Source organism: Lycium ferocissimum, chromosome 11 (genome assembly GCF_029784015.1).
Source record: "Lycium ferocissimum isolate CSIRO_LF1 chromosome 11, AGI_CSIRO_Lferr_CH_V1, whole genome shotgun sequence".
Lineage (NCBI taxonomy): Eukaryota > Viridiplantae > Streptophyta > Magnoliopsida > Solanales > Solanaceae > Lycium > Lycium ferocissimum.
The window spans coordinates 47,932,613-47,947,868 of NC_081352.1; the positions used below are offsets into that span (position 1 = coordinate 47,932,613).

General features: G+C 35.0%; 2 protein-coding genes across 3 annotated transcripts; one reads left to right on the forward strand and one right to left on the reverse strand.

Annotated features, from left to right (window-relative positions):
- Positions 1–211: 211 nt before the first annotated feature.
- LOC132036505 (fasciclin-like arabinogalactan protein 7) lies at positions 212–2,323 on the forward strand. Its single transcript, XM_059426859.1, has 2 exons — positions 212–379; positions 1,312–2,323. Exon 2 carries the CDS (start codon positions 1,345–1,347, stop codon positions 2,137–2,139), a length of 795 nt encoding a protein of 264 aa, XP_059282842.1. The 5' UTR covers positions 212–379; positions 1,312–1,344; the 3' UTR covers positions 2,140–2,323.
- Positions 2,324–6,717: 4,394 nt separating this feature from the next.
- LOC132035952 (threonine--tRNA ligase, chloroplastic/mitochondrial 2) lies at positions 6,718–14,825 on the reverse strand. 2 transcript variants are annotated; one of them, XM_059426130.1, is made up of 8 exons: positions 14,472–14,825; positions 13,172–13,318; positions 12,849–12,996; positions 10,590–10,843; positions 10,064–10,441; positions 8,126–8,434; positions 7,799–7,999; positions 6,718–7,116 (listed from the first exon to the last, which is right to left on the reverse strand). In XM_059426130.1, exons 1-8 carry the CDS (start codon positions 14,790–14,792, stop codon positions 6,856–6,858), a joined length of 2,019 nt encoding a protein of 672 aa, XP_059282113.1. In that variant the 5' UTR covers positions 14,793–14,825; the 3' UTR covers positions 6,718–6,855. The 2 variants fall into 2 exon arrangements, with proteins under 2 accessions (XP_059282113.1, XP_059282114.1); XM_059426131.1 differs by lacking the exon at positions 13,172–13,318.
- Between the last annotated feature and the right edge of the window lie 431 nt (positions 14,826–15,256).

The following is a 15,256-nucleotide window of genomic DNA, read 5'->3' on the forward strand; positions in this document are numbered from 1 at the left end:
ACCAGAGGAAACACCGAAACATTTTTAGAGAACAGTTAGATGAGAATGTGAGTGGGACATTGAAAGGCCAACGCACATCAACTCTTTGCTTTTAAGTCTTGTCATAAAAGTTATTTCCACACAACAAACATATTATTAGTAGTACTAACAAATTTAACATAAAATAATGAAGACAAGGAACGCCCACAGTAATCATTTACGTAAGCAAAAGACCTGAACCTACTCTTCATTTGTTAATTTGCCCTTTTCCCTACGCCAAATGCCAGTGCAAAAGTTGTAAAATTTACACATTTCTTTTCTTTAAATACTCTCTTTGTACACCAAACTCCATACCCTTTTACTCTCGAGTGTTTTCTCTCTCTCAGCTGCTCTGTTCAAGGTCTGTTTTTCTCATAATCTCTCTTTTTTATCTTTGCATTTTTTTCTCTAATAATTGTCTGTTTTTCTTAAACGTTTGCATTAGTTTCCATTTGTCTATCCTTTTTTTTTTTTTTTTTTTTTTTTTTGGTATAGTTTTCCTTTTTCTGTTTTTGTGTGTGTGTGTGGCGGGGGGGGGGGGGGGGGGGTGACTGGATCTGGATCTGTGTTCTTGTTCAGTCAGCCGAAAGTACTACATTGTTTTCCTCAAAGATATCGAAAGCTGTTATTGACATTGTGACATCTGGAAGTTTCTTTTTCTTGGTGTTTTTTACTGTTATATCTGCTTAATTTTGTCTTGCATTTTACTGCATGTTACCTTGTATGTACAACTCTATTAAGCATTCAAGAATCTACTGATTTAGTCCTTGAGTTGATGAGTTACAATTTTACTGATTACTGATCATTTTATACTTAATTGTTGTTAGCTCAAGTTTTTCAAGATTTTTTTTTTAATGGTTTTGTAGTCTGAGTATGAAAATGCACCATCCTGTCCATCCAAAAGGGTCGATAAAAATTACCCTCAAGAAATTCTGTAGTGTAAATGCTGAGATCTAACTAAAAGGGTGTCTAGATAACAAATTCTTGTGATCTCAAATGGAAAAAATGAGCTTAATCAGTGACGGAGCTACATGTAGTTGACACCCTTCGTTGAAAAATTACATTTTATACATATGTAAATTTATATTATCTGTTGAATCCCCTTGATTTTTTTGTATCCTTACTTTTTACATATTTTGACACCCCTTGATAAAGATCCTAGCCACTGAGCTTAACTGTGAGTAGCAGTTCATTTGGTTCAGGCCTGTTTGACTTAGTTTTAACTCAAGATGCTAACTTTGTGCCTATTTCTTGTGATTTTGGTTGACTTAATCATGGATCTTGAATTTGTAGGGGTCAGTCAGTGTTATCCGCACTAAGAGAAAAATGGGGTACTCCATGGTTTTCATTGTTAGTAGTCTACTTCTAGTCCTTCAATTGTCAACTGTAGCCGCGAAAGGAAAAGCTGTTCCACCCCCAATCATGGCTCCAGCACCAGCACCAGGTCCTGAATACACAAACCTAACGGACTTGCTCTCCGTTGCAGGCCCGTTCCACACATTCCTTAACTACCTCCAATCGACAAAAGTCATAGAAACTTTCCAAACCCAAGCTAACAACACAGAAGAAGGGATCACACTCTTTGTTCCCAAAGACAAAGCTTTTACCTCACTCAAAAAGCCGTCCCTTTCCAACCTCACCGCAGACCAACTCAAATCCCTTTGCCTTTTCCATGCATTGCCACATTACTACAGTCTAGCTGATTTCAAGAACCTTAGTGACATGAGCCCTATTAATACCTTTGCTGGTGGAAATTTGTACTCGTTGAACTTCACCGATAACTCTGGGACTGTTCACCTTAACTCAGGATGGTCTAGAACTAAAGTTAGCAGCGCTGTTCGCACTACTTTTCCAGTTGCTATTTATCAGGTTGACAAGGTGCTTCTTCCCGAAGCTATTTTTGGGACGGATTTACCCCCAATGCCAGCACCCGCACCCGCACCAGTAAAAGATATCGCCCCTACTGCTGATGGTCCAGTTGCTGATCAGGCTGGCAGAGCTAGTGCAGCAGCGTCGCCAGGTTCATCATCACCATCAGCTTCTTACAGGATGATGAGTTGGGGTATTTTGAATCATTTGGTTTTGGCAATTGCTGGTGGATTCTTGATGTTTTTCTTGTAAGAAAAATGATCTTTTGGGGGTGTTCTGTTAAGTTATGTTGAACTTCATGGTACATCTGTTTCTTATTGGTTTTGATATACTCCAATATTGGCGATTTAGTATTGGTTACAATATTTTTGTATACATTCCATGTATCATTTTCATTTTCTCATACTCCATATTCTTTATCAACCAACCTTTCTCTGTTCTTTAGTTTTATCATTGTGGAATTCTGTTTTTCCAAACTGCTGCTCTTTAAGCTTTCAGTATTAGTTCCATTGCTATGTTGCAAATCATTTCCCCTAATTTACTGGTGCAGTGCATGGTAATCCCATGGAAAAACATTGAGTATGTTACTCATTACTCCCATTTTGATGAAAAGAGTAAAATGGTTCTAGAATCTTTTCTGTCCAGAATTGGTGCTATCACCTTCTTTGGCCAGATCTTCCAATCTTTTCACAATTACAGTTCTAAGTCATTACTAGAGAAAGCAATGTCATCCACGCAGAAGAAGGACAATACCTGATGTCGACCTCCAACTAAACAAATGGGTAAGCAATGTCACTTACCCATTTGCACCCCCTTAAGAAAATACTAACTCTTAAGAAAAAATAGATAATTTGAACAAATTGCTGCTAATTAAATACGTATTGGAATTTGATCAAATAACACTTAATAGGGGCAAATTTGAAAAAATAATGTTAATTATTTTTTGATTTGATGAGTGAATATTTTTTTTTTACTAAAAAGAAAAAGGCTAAGTGACCTCTCTTTTTTATTCGGACGAAGCATGCTTCATTTCCTTATGCTGCAGAGTCAATCTCTTAAAAGATAAATTTCGTTTTTTTAAATATTATATGTACTTTTTATAGTTTCTCACACATGTGAAAGAAGACACTGAAATTCAATACCCCCTCTTCAAAATAACTATCGTTTTAGCCGAGACCAATTTTGTCCAAAGTTAGTGACGTTTTAGGAAACCAATAAGGCAATAGATATTTTTTTTTTTTTTTAAAAAAAACTACCCTTTCTTTAGTAAATGATCTATTCCCCGTTTTCGCATTATTTGTCGTTTTTACTAAAAATAGTCATCTCAATTTATTTGTTGTTTTAAAAGTTCAAGGCACAATTAATTATTGTTTTCCCATTTTACCCTTAATAGAATTTTGTCATCAATGGATGACACATAAATAGAGTCCACATTTATTATAACTTAGACATAAATAAGGGTAAAGTTAGTCAAATATTCCTTCTAAATAATATTTCTTAAGGGGCTGTAAAATTAAAAGCGATAAATAATTTGAGACGGAGGGAATACATGCTAATTAACTTGACTTATTAGGAACAATCTCTCTATCTTCACAACACTTTCCAGACTCCACTTGTGAGATTATACTGAGTATGTTGTTATTGTTGCTAATTAACTTGACTTAGTGTGAGAATTATTGTAAGTTTATTATTGTCGAAAAAATAGAATTAAAAATGCCCAAAAATAGAGCGAATAACATCTCTTTTTCTTTTTATTTTGCATCTAAAAAATTTATTAAAATGTGGGTTAAAGTGAGACGGAGGCTTTATAAGCGGAATTTGATATTACAAAGTTAAATCGCATTTGACAATTGAGATTTCCTGAAAATCACAGGATAGCAATTTTAGAAATAGTCCTTCTTGTGATGGTGAATTGACCCCCAAATAGCCACAAAAAAAAAAAAAAAAAAAAAAAAAAAAGAAGAGCCATTGCTACTCGTCTGTCTCAAATTATTTGTTTTGAGTTACTAAAAATAATTGCCTCAGATTATATGTTGTTTAGAAGTTTAAGGCACAATTAGTTATTTTTTTCCCATTTTACCTTTCGTAGAATTTTGTGATTAATAAAGAAGACACATAAATAGAGTAATCTGTTAATGGAGAGAGATTGTAACTTAAGCATACATAGAGGTAAAGTTAGTCAAATATCCGTTCTAATTAATATTTTTAAGGGGCGAGTAAAACAAAAAAGCGACATATAATTTGAGACGGAAAGAGTAAATAATTTTTTTGTGAGTGTATCAAAACCATAAACAACACTTATTTTGGATTGAAGGCAGTAACAGGAAGAAGAGTTTGATCAGGAGCTCCCGAAAATTGAATTTGGAAGAGTCTAAAGGCTAATTTGGATCTAAGTGATTACTAACTATATTCCACAAGTTTTTTGTTTTTGTTTTTTGATAACGAGGTAATCTGCAGCCGCTACTCTTTGATGCGCACAGGACAAACTCGCCCTTGTGCAATAGCCCGCAAATTACACAAGATAAGTAACCGGCACTAAGCAAGCCCGATGTGACGAGCGCGATTCAAAAGACAAATCTCTTGTTATCATAGACAGGAAATTTCAAACCTGAAATCTTCGTTATGAAAGCCCTTAAGATTCAGTGGAGGCAATTTTGAATACAGGAAACCTGGCGGTCCAAATCAACAATTTTGAATTTATGGTCAGTCTTTAGTTTGACTACATTGCCTGATTACAATTCCCAAGGACTTTCTTAATGTTAATCTCTTAGGTGACATTAATTTTATGTCCGTCCTCTTTAATAGCTTGAGAGAAAAGGACAAAGTAGCAAACATACTTAATACACCAGCTTATTTAGGTAGCAAGTGTAATGGATGGATAGTTTGCCTTGTAAAATGAGTTGAAGTCTTAAATAATGTGAAACTGACTAATTTTCTACGAAATGGGAAACACAAAAATTTAATAAGTTCCATATTTCAAAAAAATATTTTAAATTATACTCCCTCCGTTCACTTTTACTTATCCACTTTTAACTATAAACACCCCTTAAAAAATAATAAATGAAGTGCATAATTTACCAATGTACCCATATTAATTAATGCATATTTTTATTGGATTTGAAAAATGAGTTAAAGTGAGTATTTAATACTGTGGGTAGAACAGGAAAAAAAAAATTATCTTGTCTTGATATGCTAAAAGTAACAAGTAAAAGTAAAAATCTATTTTTGAAATACTAGACAAGTAAAAGTGAACGGAGGGAGTAAGTAAAATAGTTGGCCAACTGTTATTTTTACCTAAGGCTTTGTTTTATACTCACACACACACTCCCACCAATCCTATTTAGAAGTATTTACTTGCTATGTTTACCAAAAAAATTATTTCAAAATACTTTATATTTAGAAAATAAAGAAATAATTAATTATTTTTTAATCCTTAGCATTAAAAGAGTGAGCATTTATTAGATTAATATGCTGAAAAATAAGAAAATAAATACTGATAAATTAATCAAATACTCCGTAGCTCTTAATATTAATATTTTCTTAAAATATGACTAGTAAATAAGAACCTAAAGAATATATGTGTAATATGATGAGTACTGCATATTTTTCACATTATTAGTTTAAATTAGCTACTGTAACATGTCACAATTTATTAGAGACACTATTTAGTGTATTGTATTGTGTTGTATTGTATCGCACTGTATTACTCTGATGAATACAACGTTTGGATAGATTGTATCATATTCCCCATCATTACACAATGTGACACATCAGCAATTTTAAAGGATAAACCTACAGGACAAGTAGGGTATAGGGTAAAACTACTATAATAAGGTAGGATAAATGATAAAATAGGATATTAGATAATAAATAAAATCAAAATGAACAAAAAAAGAATAAGGTAAACACCAAATCGGTCGTTACACAAGATGAGACTTTTCGTTATTACATAACATGAATTTAACGAAACGATACAATAAAATTAAATTAACAATCAAAACAAATATTATATTTAAACGAACAACACAATAAAATACAATAAGTAACAACCATCAAACAAGCACAAATCACGATATATCTTAACACACACACAACTCACGATCTATTCCGTCATTTTACAACTGGAATCACATGGCTTCCAAGTAGTCTACTAATTAATTCACGTGTCAAAACTGATAATAAAACAAAACAAAACAGACACTGAGCTGTGAGGACTGGTCACTGTAGATCTTAACAACCTCATTTTTATTTTATGAGATCTTAGAGAGGTCAACTAAGTACGAATACTTTCTTATCAAAAAAATACACGAATTCAACATGGGCGGCAAGTTATTTTTCCATAAATTATACAGTTAAACCTCTTGATACTTTTTAGTTGCCATAGCAAAATATTGATATGGAGAACACATATTATAATAGGACATGAAATCGAATCCAAAGAAAACTTAGTCGTATACTTACATAATATAATATAACATGAAAATCGATTTTAAAAAAAACTCGATCGTTATACTGAAATGTTATCTAGTCTTAGAGAAGATGGTTGTTATAGAGAGATCTCATTATAAAACAAAATTTAGAGCTGGTTCAAATCAACCAGTAACTCTAGCGAAGGCTCGACTAGGTACTCCTGTTCCAATTTATGCAACGTCTTTTTCTTATTAGCCTGTTTCCAAAAGGATACTTTCTTATCATTAAAATAGTTTAACTTAAATAAACTCAACTTAAATCTTGATGCATGATTTTATATTCGCAAAAATATCATGACATGTTTTAAGACAGTCGGACACAGTCATATAAGTTGAAAAGAAGGGAGCACAAAATAAAAGATTCAACAAGAACTCCCGTATCCCTTTATTTTCCTCTCTATTTGCTCTGTGGTTCACAACTATGTTTAAATCATACAGAATGACTGACTAATAATTTAGGAAACCTACTCCCAAACATTCTCAATACCATGCTCCTTGATCATAAGAATGTACGGCTTTCACTAGCAGTCTTTGTTCTGCGGATAAATTCATCAATGGACATGTTCCCTAACTCCCCCGCGAACCTAGATCGAACCGTTATAGTTTGTGTTTCTACCTCTTTGGGCCCAACTACAGCCATCAATGGGATCTTTTGCTTCTCTGCATTCCTAATGAGTTTTGGCAGCCGCTCGCCGCTGCAAACCTCGACTCGAATGCCACTAGCTTTTAGTTTCTTGCCCACTTCATTGCAGTACTGGAGCTGTGAATATGAACTCATAAATCAGTCTTGAGTCAACATATATATCAGGCAGAAGCAAATACACAGATCAAATATAAAAGAAAACAATTGTTATTGACCGCTTTCAAGACATAAACATCATCATGAAGCCTTTTCGTACCATTTTAGTTAAGGGTGTCAAATTGACGGGTTAGACTGAATTTGGGCTAGTCAAAATGGGCTGAATTAATAACCCAACCCACCCAATTCTTACTAAGTTTTAATTTCTTTGTTTGTTCTTTTATAATTTTTTAAGTACCTAATAAAACTATTTTTTGCTTTATTATGGATATATATAACATATCAAAAAAAAAAAAAAAATTGACAAGATTTCTCATGATTCAATCTGGGCGACATATCAACAATTTTTAGATAGGCTGAATTGGGATGGGCTGAAACAGACTGAGCTAAATAAATTGGGGGTGGGGTGGGTGTCAAATATGGGCAGGTCATGTTTTCATGGGCTAACTTTGCGACCCCCAATTTTACTTGATAAAAAATGACATGGATCGTGATCCACATTGTACTATCAAATGAAAACCACATATTATGTAAAGAGTGACTCCAGGAGTTAGTATAAGCAGAAAATCTTTAGTGAGGGTGATAAACTAAACATGGTTTAAGTAAATAGAGAACAAGAATTAGTCGAATAAGTAGTGATTACCTGAGCATCAGTAACTGGCAAAACTCGAGCTTGGATGGGAGAAAGCCAAAGTGGAAAATCACCAGCATAATTCTCTATGAGAACACCAAAAAACCGCTCCAAAGATCCAAGAACTGCTCTATGGATCATGATAGGCCGCTTCCTCTCTTGATTTGAATCAACATATGTAATATCAAAGCGCTGGGGTAAATTGAAATCAACCTGTAGAAGCTCATGTGTCAATGAAGGATTACAGGACTCTAGCGAGCTTTGAAAAAAGAAAACGAAGAGGATAAAACACATTCAAGTTTGAGAATTATTTATTCAAACTCAAATATCAAAACATGCCTGTATAGTTGAGCATTGCCACTTCCTTCCAAGAGCATCCTCAATTTTCAGATCAATCTTGGGACCATAGAAGGCTCCCCCACCATCATCTATTTGATAGCTCCAACCTTTGTCTTCTAAAGCATCCTTAAGTGCAGATGTTGCTTTTTCCCAAATCTCATCATCTCCCACAGCTTTTTCTGGCCTTGTTGAAAGGTTCACCTCATACTTGTCAAAACCAAATTGCTGTAATATTTCCTCAGTCAGATCTAACACGCCCCTGATTTCATCTTTAATTTGATCCTCTAAACAGAAGATGTGTGCATCATCCTGCAAATTCAATATATAGGGGTATTAGATCATCGTAATGCAAGTTACTGCAACTTAGGATTTTCCACATGAAAGAATGAACACCCAAAGCAGACATTGTATCAGAATCATTTCATAGGATTCAATCTTTTTCGTCCTTTGCCGAGATAGGAAAAGCATTCTACCCAGAAAACTATACATTACAATATGTTCCTTATAATTATAAATGTGGAAACAAAAATCTCTGGACTGCGGTGGAGAAGATTACAAACAGGTAAAAAAGTAAAAAGTTAACAACTCCCAACTACACCTGTAATGCAGAGCAAAAGAGTACTATATTGGTCTTTCACAAAAGGATGAAGTATCAGGTAAGAGATCCAAGTAATAGCAGGTTAAAAGCTGAAACTCCACAGCATCACAGGTAATGCACTCCATCAAGTCCCTTTACTTTTTTAGGGGCTCCTCTGGGAAAGTCCTTGGTATGAATAGAGGAACATTCCAGAAATTCTGGTCATATATTTTCAGGTCGATGAGGAATGTCTGTATTGGGCATAATTCTCAAGAAAGGTGTGACAAGTAAAGAGCAGAAGGCGAAACTTTGGGACCAAGTTAACTGCTGATCGGAAGAGCTAGTAGAACATTAAACAATAATGACAAAAACCAGAGTACAGAGAAAAAGAATATCAAAATAATCTGGTCCTTAAGAGAGTGGCTGAGCGCATAAAGGAGTAACAAACTAGAGATCCCAAGTTCCTGTCCCAACTACAACACACTATGTGATCTGCTCCAGCCATGGTGAGTGGGGTTACTTGGCCTATGCTTGTGGGCTTAGCAGGCTGCCCGTGAATTAGTATAGGTGCAAGAAAGTTCGCTCAGACATCACCGCAAAAGAAAAAAAGAAAGACTATCAAAGTAATCTAGAGAAGTGTTAATTATAGCAGGCAGTGCCTTTGTCTGTAGATGTTAGTGTGTGTGTTTTCCCTGTGTCTCTTCTCATGAAGTTGTCTGTATATGATTTGAGGCTGATCGAACTTTTATGGGGCATAGTACGTTTCCTAAATTTCTTGTAGAAGAAATTTCTGATCTTTCTGGTGTTTAAACACCTCTTTCTGGGTCTTCTTCCCCTTGGATGCCCAATGAAAAGTGTGACCTAATAAAAAGAAACTAAAAACCAATAAATGGTCTTTGCTATTTCTTAATTAAGAAACTTTGATGTTTACTGGAAATACCAAATGTTTCAGCTAATAACAAAGATCAGATGTTAAGACTCAAGGTGGTAATCTAAACCCCTAAAGAGAGAACAGATTAATTTGTTCGCCATGTCCAGGAGAATCCAAAGCAGACCAAAACAAAATCCTAGCTTCCAAGAGGAGAAGACAGATAACTTCTAATCAACTATAGCAAGTATGTTGTGCTCCACAACAATGGGTTTCCATGCATCTTCATTTGTTCATATTAATTATTGCATAAGCCATAGGTAATCGTGGTTACTTCACATGAAAACATAAATAAAATGCAAGACCCATTTTACCATCCTTTGTTCCTTCTCTTTCAGACGATGGAATGCAACAACCGCTCACTTAGGGATGATAATTCTAATCAAAGATACAGATGTTAAGGTAAATAAAAATCTTATGTTTGACAACATACCTGAGTAAAACCTCTTACACGGAAAAGGCCATGTAAGGCTCCAGATAACTCATATCTATACACTGTTCCAAGCTCTGCAACTCTGATTGGAAAATCTCGATAAGAGTGTAACTGCCTCTTATAAATCAATACATGATAAGGGCAGTTCATTGGCCGAAGCTGAAAAAGCTCTTCCTCAATCTCCATCTGATCAAACATATTCTCTTTGTAGAAGTCCAGATGACCACTAATCTTCCAAAGATCTGCCTTTGCAACATGTGGAGTATAGAGCAAATCGTAGCCCCGCTCCATATGAATCTTTTTCCAAGTATCTTCTATTATGTGCCTAATGATGGCTCCCTTCGGATGCCAGAACACTAAGCCTCCTCCAGCTTCATCCTGCCAGTTTTACAATCAATAGAGTTTCAATTCATGTGAGCATATGCAAAAACGAAAAAGCAGTTATTGGATCTCAGGCTAATTCGTTAAAAAGGAAGTATATATACATCATAAGTCTCATAAATGGGTTAATCAAAGAGAGACCTGCCTGTATGGAGAAGAGATCAAGATCTTGGCCAATTCGTCGGTGATCACGCCGTTTAGCTTCTTCTTTGAAGTGAAGGTATGCTTTTAATTGGTCCTCATTCTCCCATGCGGTGCCATAAATTCTTTGGAGCATTGGTTTCTTTACATCTCCTCTCCAGTAAGCACCAGCAACAGATTCAAGCTCCACAGCTTTTTTGTTGATCTTTCCTGTAGTTTCAACATGAGGTCCCGCACACAGATCCCACCATTCATTACCTACGAAAAACAAGCATTTGATAATGAGAAAACGTAAATATACTTTGTTGTTAAAGCAATAGACATCGTGGGATCTTCATTATTGTATACCGTGAGCTAGTATCACAACTTTATTATTTCATTCGCATTGTCATAGAGACTCCATAGATATACTTGTATTAATTTTGCGTTATGGGTAACTGTTGGATTTGCAAATAACATCTCATTTTATGACTTTTTTTTTTTTTTTTGATAAGGTGATCATTTTATGACTTGGTTAACGAGCATGTTGATTTAATATTATTCACTTCAACTTACTCACTTGGTTTGATGTTAATTAATTGAAATGAATTATGTGAATATGACATGGAGTATGTATTATGCTTCGCTCGGTGCAAGTTGGTAGGCACTGTTGCCCGCCACGTCACAATTTATATTGGGGCGTGACAAATTTGCTAGGTTTAGATGGATGTTTCTACAATCAGATCAAGTTCTAAAAAATACGAGAAGAAGCTTTGTAGGTGCTTTATTAAGGATGGATATGCAAATATTGGCTGAAGAGCTACATATTGAAGGATAATATTAGCTAGAACTATGAAAGTCTAAAGTAACCTTCTTGGCCACCTCTTAGAAGTCTTAGTCCCTTCTTCAATCGATCCTAATCTGTCAACTATAATTAAAGTAATGCAGTAAAAATGATTTTCTAGAGAACCATAGCTGGTAAATTCTTTAAGTAAGGTCACCTATTTTACACTTACTCAACATTTTCTGAAGTACTTTCGAATTAAAATTAGTATTATAGTAATAATAATTGTTAGCACTAATAACAGTATTGAAGCTTGATCTTGCACTTGAAGGACTGATGATTCGGATCTTGTACCACAAGGGCTGAGACTGGGTCCCAGAGAGTTGATTTGGCTGACTCTAATTTTAAGACTCATATTCTCACAACTCCAACCTCTGCAAAATTGTTAAAACTACCAAAGTGGGGTATAAGGCTTCAATGGCAAAGTTTGAGTTAGAGGTAGAAGTTCAGGACGATTAAAAGTAAGATTCTGCAACAAATCAAATGTCTAGGAGTCCAGGCAGGCTCTATTCATCTGGCGTCCAGGTACACCGCTAACAATAATAACAACAGAACTCGCAGAAGACTGTCATTGCACTCTTACAATATCAATATGGTTCATCATTCCACCTAAGTCCCAGATTCATTTTGTGCATTAGGGCCTAAAGTGAGCCAATATCTTTCTTAACAGCCCCTTTATCTTGGAAATCTGAAACTTCACTTACCTGTTCAAGAATCAGTTCCCATGACATCAATTTGGTTCTCCACAAACTTAAGTTTCTATTTAGAGAAATGAAATACTCTCAAACTGAAAGATACTTGAACTTCGTAACAAGTATAAGTGCAATTAGTATAGACCAGGATAAAATATACTACTACACATGAAAATATCTTTAACCTGAGGTCTTTGACAATATTAAGCAGTAACTATATGATTCAACAGAAGAATGCTATCTTCAGACAACCTGCCGTAATAACTAGGGTAGGTATTGAGAATTCCACCTGAAACACTTTCAGGAAGGATGTAATCAGCAGCAAAGACCTTAACGCATCCTCCATGAATTTAGTCTAGCACTCTACCATATGATCATTTGTTAAATAACAATGGCATATCAAGATAGCTACTACGGTTAAGGACAACATGTATGATGGTAGATCCTAAGGAAATAGATGAGGTTCTTACTCTCAAAAGTTCTCAAGTGGAATACCATCATCTTCTATCGAGATAATTTTGATAATGTGAGACACTTACTACAATGAATTACCAAGAAAGTATAGTCCTGAAATATATACGGTTCATGGTTCTACAATTAACCCCCACGCTCATTCTCATTTATGAGTTATACAATCATAAAGTAAAAGCTCATATCATCTTAATTAGAAAACATCTACAATAGGCTAAACTAACATTTCATATTTAAGTTACTCAAACTAAACAAACGCAACCAATCAAAGTCTTACCAATATGATATATGGTAATTGGTTCTTCCTGTATGCTCTCTAAAATCTCTATCTTGTAAGGTTCATTGATAGCCATTATTCTTCTCTGAGCTTCGTCCCGGCTAACTTCTTCTCTAACAAGAGGCAAGTTTCGGCTGATAATTCGATCCTACAGAAAATTCAAGATTTCAATTTTCTAACCAGAAATCACAGCTTCATTGGCTAGATCAAAAGTCAAAACTATTTTTTTATTCTCTTTTTATGGGGTTTGATAGTTGTGGGAAGGCGGGGGATTAGTAAGGAGTAACTTTCTAACAGCAACTGAAAAGTATGAGTCGGCTCACCATTTCCTTCTTAATCCTCTTCAGGTCTCTATCAGTCAAAGGCTCCATATCAAAATCATAATAAAAACCATTTTCAATCCAGGGACCAATCGTCACTTTTGCATTTGGGTAGAGCTTTTGGACTGCCATGGCCATTACATGAGCACACTGCAGCAACAAACACATCAACCCACTCTCAGAAAGGTAATTTATAGTACTAAAATCTGCTGGTCACACTTAAACTACAAAAACTCAGCACTCTACATGATGAACAAGTAAACAAACAAGTCCTCGCTAAAAACAAGATATGTTGCAATAGACAATACAAACCTCATTTCCAAGAACATTAAAATCATTAAAAAACCAAACTTTCCAAATCCAAATAATGTACAAGAAGAATATGAGCTATAGTCTAAACAAATTATTTCAACACACCAAAACAACTTTCTGTGAAGAAAGGTTTTACCTTTATATATCATTTCATCAATTATTTACCAATGTCGTAATGAGTTAAAAAGTAGGTCGCAATCGCATACAGTAATCTAGGCAAAGGTATAATAACAACATTTTGAGTGATATTAGTAGCATTAAAGATTGGCAACAGTGTATTAAGCATTACTTATTTCTGTAATTGACCTTCTTAATATTTTCAAATTTAAAGATACTCCCTCCGTCCCGTTTTAAACGTAGCTTTAGCTTTAAAAAATGGTCCCAAAATAAGCGTGATCAAAGTTGGCATTTATTTCCAACTATACCCACCCTCAACATTAAAGAAGTATGTCCTTTTTAGTATTGCTCAATTCTCAAAAAAAAAAAAAAAATCTAGGAGTAGCCCAGTAAAGTATACCTTGTATTTATTATTTTTCTTAACGGGCACGAAAAGAGCTACTCCCTCCGTCCCACACTTTGACAAAAATCACGCTCATTAAGAAATCAATAAATACAATATGTAATTACCAAATTACTCCTAGTTATATATATTAATTTTTTTAAGAATTGAGCAATCCTTGTCTAACCTTTTTGTCATGCCTTATCTTAAGCCGAGGGTCTTTTGAAAACAACCTCCCTACCTTATTAGGGGTAAGCTTTGCGTACACTTTACCCTCCCCAGACCCCACATGTGAGATTACATTGGGTATGTTGTTGTAGTTGTAGAATTGAGCAAAAGGACTACTCCTTAATGTTAAAGTGCATAGTTGGAAACACCTGTCAAGGTGACACTTATTTTGAGACAGAGGGACTAAATCAAAGTTAAAATGGGACGGAGGGAAATGATTTTGTTTGCGCAATACCAGGAACACATGAAATATATTTACAATACCGTGTGGCGAATTCGAAGGAGTCCATGGGATGATTCATTAGTGGGCAGAACTATTTTGTCATCACTATTCGTGTGTTCATCGGCGGCGACGGAAACATGTGTTGAGAAAGAATTCCGACATCTCAGCAACTTGTTCCTAGTACAACTGTTGTTCTTGGACGGATAGAGAAGAAAAAGACTGCTAATTTGACGAATTGGGAAGCAAGAAAAGGTGCTATTGAGAGGAGAAAGGGATTTAGAGGAAGTGAAGAAGAGAGAGCGTGAAGAAGATAATGATAAAGCCATTGTTCTTCCTAGAGCCCCAGCATACGAGTACTTCATTTCCCCCCTTTTGGCTGTTAGCTGCTGTGAGTCATGTGGTTTTTGTGGAGGAGGTTTTGTTTGCTCCTATTTCACTCACACTTTTGGAACGGCTAAGCAGTAAAATTAGTACTCTCTCTTTTGGCCACCAAATAAAATGTCAAAAAAACTATACTGCAGTAGTACACTACTATTTTGTTAGAGAAATGAAGATAATTTTACTGTCATGTACCAAAATAGGACCTAATTACCTTTTTTTTTTTATAGATACTACTACTAGTAGCAATTTAAGAGAATATATGATAGAGCTATTTTCACCCAATCTCCTTTTTCTTTTTTCTTTTTTAAACTAATTTTACTGGGCACCTTCTACCTCTGACTAGCACAGCTATTAATATCCTATTTGGTCAATCTTTTGAAAGGCTAAAAGTGCTTATTTTTCCAAAAAGTGTTTATTTTAAAATTTGAAGTGTTTGGGAAAGCTT

Coding starts and splice junctions, on each gene's coding strand:
- LOC132036505 (XM_059426859.1), top strand. CDS start 1,345: ATGGGGTACTCCATGGTTTTCATTGTTAGTAGTCTACTTCTAGTCCTT.
- LOC132035952 (XM_059426130.1), bottom strand. CDS start 14,792: ATGAAGTACTCGTATGCTGGGGCTCTAGGAAGAACAATGGCTTTATCA. Junction 12,997..13,171: donor AGAGGATTAAGAAGGAAATG/GTGAGCCGACTC, acceptor AATTTTCTGTAG/GATCGAATTATCAGCCGAAA. Junction 10,844..12,848: donor AATTACCATATATCATATTG/GTAAGACTTTGA, acceptor TGTTTTTCGTAG/GTAATGAATGGTGGGATCTG.